Source organism: Limulus polyphemus, unplaced genomic scaffold (genome assembly GCF_000517525.1).
Source record: "Limulus polyphemus unplaced genomic scaffold, Limulus_polyphemus-2.1.2 Scaffold12864, whole genome shotgun sequence".
Classification (NCBI taxonomy): Eukaryota; Metazoa; Arthropoda; class Merostomata; order Xiphosura; family Limulidae; genus Limulus; species Limulus polyphemus.
This window is the reverse complement of record NW_013678474.1, coordinates 3276-9131: the sequence shown is the minus strand read 5'-3', so window position 1 is coordinate 9131 and position 5856 is coordinate 3276. Positions and strand designations below refer to the sequence as shown.

Genomic DNA, 5856 nt, shown 5'->3' with positions numbered 1-5856 from the left:
CCAAATGAATCAGCTGCACAGACCAATTAATTAAGATAGGTAGAGGAAGATCCATGTAAAGATATAAACAACTGATGGTTTCTTGAAAAAATTCCATTCTTGCAAAAACAGAGAAATACTGAGGCAACCATTTCTCACAGCCCAAGTCTCAGATAGCAAGGCTTTACCTAAGTAGAAAAACTGTAAGAGAAACATCAATGTCCTCACCCTGAAGTTAGTAATGAAGTAAAACATATCTTCAGAGAAAGAGACCTGAGTGGACAAGTTGAAAAGGTACTAAACAGGCAACTGAAGACCAGACTCAACTCATACAGAGGACCACATCTGGAAAAGAGCCAGAAAAAAACGATAGGGAAGACAACAGTATATGACTTCTGTGGCAACAGAAAAAGATTGAGAGTGGACCTTTGTAGCCTGCAAGAGAAGGAGACGGGCCCTGATTAATAATAAGATACACAAAAATGAGGCAAACTATGAAAGAGTTGGAGTAAGACAAAATCCAATTCAGCAGACACAACTCCAAAAGGGAGATCAATAATAATGGAAGACATCCAAAAAGGAATGTCTACAAGAATATAACATTCTAGCTACTCATAAAAAGCCAGCTTCACTAATACAGGACCACATAACAACCAGTCATAACACTGGAAATAGCAATCATTACAGGTGTAGCAAAAATAATGGAATATGATTCCTCTAAGACAGACAAGAGAAATGGAAAACAGACTAGTCTGGGAAAGAAGAAGAACTAGACAGTGGGACCAATTGATCTTGGTCAATACTTGAGAATGAGGACAAAGAAGGTGGGCATAAAATTATTTCTCTCAGTGGACTCAAAGCATCCCCCATTAGAGAAGCCAGACTTGGAAATGAGTAAAGAATCAGAAAATGATGCACAGCTATCATGAATTCGTCCAACAGAGGATGACCAAACTGTTTGCACAAGGAACAAAATATCAACTCAGAGAAAGACATGATGTGAACGTAGCATAAAAAACACAGAATCTACATCAAATACCTCTTATGAAAGAGTACCACATAGCATGATGATATAAGTCATCATAGTCCAAGTGTGGGTGAATACAGCGGTTCGGTAACAAGGGCAGAAACTCCCATCATGCAAGTGGAACAACCAAAATCTCTAAACGTAAAAATGGGATATCGAAAGATAACAATACCACAATCTATGGGAAATGCTTTAAACCATCAAACCCACATCACAGGATATGTCTGGCAGATACAGAAGTATGTGTACCTAAAACTAAGGAGATGGGTGAATAATTCAAGAGAAAGTATTAATACAAAAAATGCAAAAAAAGATATTGAGTTCGCACAACCTGAAACACTGACTCATGAACAGTCCAATCCAGAACAAGGGATCATGTAAACAAGATACCGAGTTTGCACAATCTGAAACACTGACTCATGAACAGTCCAATTCAGAACAAGGGATCATGTAAACAAGATACTGAGTTTGCACAATCTGAAACACTGACTCATGAACGTCCAATCCAGAACAAGGGATCATGTAAACAAGATACCGAGTTTGCACAATCTGAAACACTGACTCATGAACAGTCCAATCCAGAACAAGGGATCATGTAAACAAGATTCTGAGTTTGCACAATCTGAAACACTGACTTATGAACAGTCCAATCCAGAACAAGGGATCATGTAAACACGATATTGAGTTGGCACAATCTGAAACACTGACTCATGAACAGTCCAATCCAGAACAAGGGATTATGTAAACAAGATTCTGAGTTTGCACAATCTGAAACACTGACTTATGAACAGTCCAATCCAGAACAACGGGAGTCACTGTAAACAGATATTGAGTTGGCACAATCTGAAACACTGACTCATGAACAGTCCAATCCAGAACAAGGGATTATGTAAACAAGATATTGAGTTGGCACAATCTGAAACACTGACTCATGAACAGTCCAATCCAGAACAATAATAGCAGAGACAGTTATTGAAAATAAAGACGAGATAATCAGTATGTGTAAATAAAAGTCCAATAATAGCAGAGACAGTTATTGAAAATAAAGACGAGATAATCAGTATGTGTAAATAAAAGTCCAATAATAGCAGAGACAGTTATTGCAAAAAACATCATAGTAACACAAATTTCAACAAAAAATCTAACGTACATGGGAAAACAGGACTTGGATTTACTAATGCATGCAAAATATGTCACCTATAAGGTGGGAAAGTGAAGTATGACAGGAAGTGATTTATATAGTACGCAAATATGTGAAGTTCTTTTAGAATTCTGATGTCATATGTTTTGTTTCCAGAATGAATTCAAATTTAATAAGAAAAGGTTTTTAGTATTTCAGATGATAGTCTGCCTGATTTGAATCTATAAACGTCAGTCAAAGCTCTACAGTCAATTCAATACCGTGAAGGTTGTGCCCTTGTTTTTATAACTTTTACAGTTGTGAAACACCTAGCCAAGGTTAGTTCAAGCTTTACAGTCAACTTGATGCTGTGAAAGTAGTGCCCTTGTTTCTATAACTGTTACACTTTTGAAACACCTACCCAGGGGTAGTTCAAGCTCTAGCCAATAGGAGGACACTGATCTACATTCAGTTCCTTCATATAGTTGTTTATTGTATATTCAGATTTGAAATATAAGAACATGAGGAACTAAAAATTCTATTTTCAAACTGATTTATTAGAAATACAAACCTTGGCAGTCTTCCAGGAAATCCTGAACTTATGGGTGGTGGTCCAAAAGGCCCACCTGGTGTTCTGAAACGACTAGGATCCATCAGCATTCCACCACCAACACCCCCTCCAAAGGGGTCCAAGTCTCCTCTCCCCACCCCAAAAGGATCTCGATCAGTCATCCTGTAAGATAGAAAAATGGAACAGAAATTAGTGACGAGTTAAATAACCCTACTCTTCTCTTCCAAGAAACGTTATCACATTAACCAACTTACGTATACATTGTCAACTGCTTGTAAAACCCTACAGACTGTGTTATCACTAACCAACTTACCATTACATTTAACACACATATGTATACATTGTCAGCTGCTTGTATAAAACCCTACAGACTGTGTTATCACTAACCAACTTACCATTACATTTAACACACATACGTATAGTTGGTTAGTGATAACACAGTCTATAGGGTTTTATACAAGCAGCTGACAATGATATGTACACATTGTCAGCTGCTTGTATAAAACCATATAGACTGTGTTATCACTAACCAACTTACCACCATGTTTAACACACATACGTATACAATGTCAGCTGCTTGTATAAAACCCTACAGACTGTGTTATCACTAACCAACTTACCACCACATTTAACACACATACATATACAATGTCAGCTGCTTGTATAAAACCCTACAGACTGTGTTATCACTAACCAACTTACCACCACATTTAACACACATACATATACAATGTCAGCTGCTTGTATAAAACCCTACAGACTGTGTTATCACTAACCAACTTACCACCATGTTTAACACACATACGTACACACTGTCAGCTGCTTGCATAAAACCCTACAGACTGTGTTATCACATTAACCAACATACGTATACATTGTCAGCTGCTTGTATAAAACCATATAGACTGTGTTATCACTAACCAACTTACCACCACATTTAACACACATTGTCAGCTGCTTGTATAAAACTAATTTAACCAATTCCTTATAAGCTTTCTTTTATTATTTAACTGAAGTTGAACTTTAGAAAAATCTTTCAGACATCAGTGTTACTCCATCAACAATATGCAAGTTTGACTGACCAAACTCTTTTGTACCAACTATCAACAGGTGAAGTTTTAAATCGTTAATGGAAAGAAAAAGAACTCCGCAACATAATCCAACAAGAACTGCTTGAAGTGACAAAGATGAGCCACTCTGACTCAGTCTGACACAAACTCCGCAACATAATCCAAGAACTGCTTGAAGTGACAAAGATGAGCCACTCTGACTCAGTCTGACACAAACTCCGCTACATAATCAAACAAGAACTGCTTGAAGTGACAAAGATGAGCCACTCTGACTCAGTCTGACACAAACTCTGCTACATAATCAAACAAGAACTACTTGAAGTGACAAAGATGAGCCACTCTGACTCAGTCTGACACAAACTCTGCTACATAATCAAACAATAACTACTTGAAGTGACAAAGATGAGCCACTCTGACTCAGTCTGACACAATTTTCACTGTAGCAGGCACAGATATAATGCCACAAAATAATTCAAGAGTAAAAGTAAGGGAAAGTGTGTTCATCTCATTCTCATTAAACTTCTACATTTACCATCTTCCCAATGTAGCAATGAGAAGTGTTACTTAGAAACAGAAAGTGAGCTGGAGCTCTGGACACACAAGCTGTACTTCAATACCATATCTCCTAATGTCCAAAACACACAAACGTAAGATTTAAGATTTACCAATCAGTAAGTGGTCGACGTTCCGTGCCTGGGATACGAAGTGGGTCATCATCTTCAAGCGTGGACTTTGGTTTGTTTACTTTTTTGTCAGACTTTCTTTCTTCACTGGTTGATGACGTTCCTTGTTTTGATGATGATGATGCTGTTGGTTTATTCACTTCAGACAGTACTTCCTTTTTAAATCTGTCTTCGAGTGTGTCAATGTCTTGAAATGCACTGAACGAAAAATACAAAAAAATAACTGGATTAATATTGTACTACATCATCAAAAACTGATTTATTTCTGACTTCTTGGATAAGTGGGAGTACAATGTAAATATATCTGATGTCTTGGGTAACTGGGAATTCAATGTAAATACTACTTGTATAAGTGGGAATACAATGTAACTACTACTTGTATAAGTGGGAATACAATGTAAATACTATTTGGATAAGCAGGAATAAGGGGTAAATTACCTTTGACTTATTAGATCAGTAACGATACAATGTAAGTGACTCAGCCTGTGTCTACACAAGTATTTATTTACTGAAAGAAAAATAATCTTAATAATTTAAAACTATCATGCACGAAACTGTGTTCTTTATACACTGATATAACCAACAGATTTTATTTCAAAAGGTTGGAAATAAAGATACAAAACAGTAACATCACAAAAGATAAAGGACAATTGATCGGGTGATAAACTAACTCAGATTACATCGTCACGTAAAACATTTTAAGTGGTTAAACTTCATGTAAGATGAAGATGTAACGTAAAATACTCCACAAAAATGTTTAATTCCAATCTAAGCAGAAGTGGCCATGAGAGATCAATCAGTTTAGATGATTTAATTCACTAGATCATAAGTACTGATGATAATACCATGTTCAGGTTAGAACCACTGAATTTACTAGATTATAAACAAGGTTGAGAATCATATAGCATATTTTGAGACTTGTGAATCTGGTACCCTATAGTGAAGTTATACTTTTATAACAGTACTTTCCATTAAAGATTTAAAACTTCACCTGTTGAAAGGGGAAATAACATATAATTTACATTAATATATATATATATATACTTAATCACAGGACCAAAGTAGTGTTCACATTCAATCAATATATCCAGTAAACTATATTACACAGGAAGGAGAACAACTGTTGACTTTAGATCTGTATATCAAGTAAACTATATTACACAGGAAGTAGAACAACAGTTGACTTTAGATCTGTATATCCAGTAAACTATATTACACAGGAAGGAGAACAACTGTTGACTTTAGATCTGTATATCCAGTAAACTATATTACACAGGAAGGACAACAACTGTTGACTTTAGATCTGTATATGAAGTAAACTATATTACACAGGAAGGAGAACAACAGTTGACTTTAGATCTGTATATCAAGTAAACTATACACCTGGGAAAAAGTTAAGCACCCCC

General features: G+C 36.1%; 1 protein-coding gene across 1 annotated transcript in view; it reads right to left on the bottom strand.

The window, feature by feature from the left end:
* Nucleotides 1-2676: 2676 nt before the first annotated feature.
* The window catches only part of LOC106477112 (proteasome inhibitor PI31 subunit-like), a gene marked incomplete at its 3' end in the record, with an annotated part of 5719 nt that continues 2539 nt past the window's right edge, over nt 2677-5856 (bottom strand). Inside the window, exons 2-3 of the mRNA XM_013937710.2 lie at nt 4433-4648; nt 2677-2859 (exon numbers count right to left, since the gene is read on the bottom strand). Of these exons, the coding sequence (XP_013793164.2) occupies nt 2677-2859; nt 4433-4648 (399 nt within the window). The remainder of the gene's footprint in view (nt 2860-4432; nt 4649-5856) is intronic.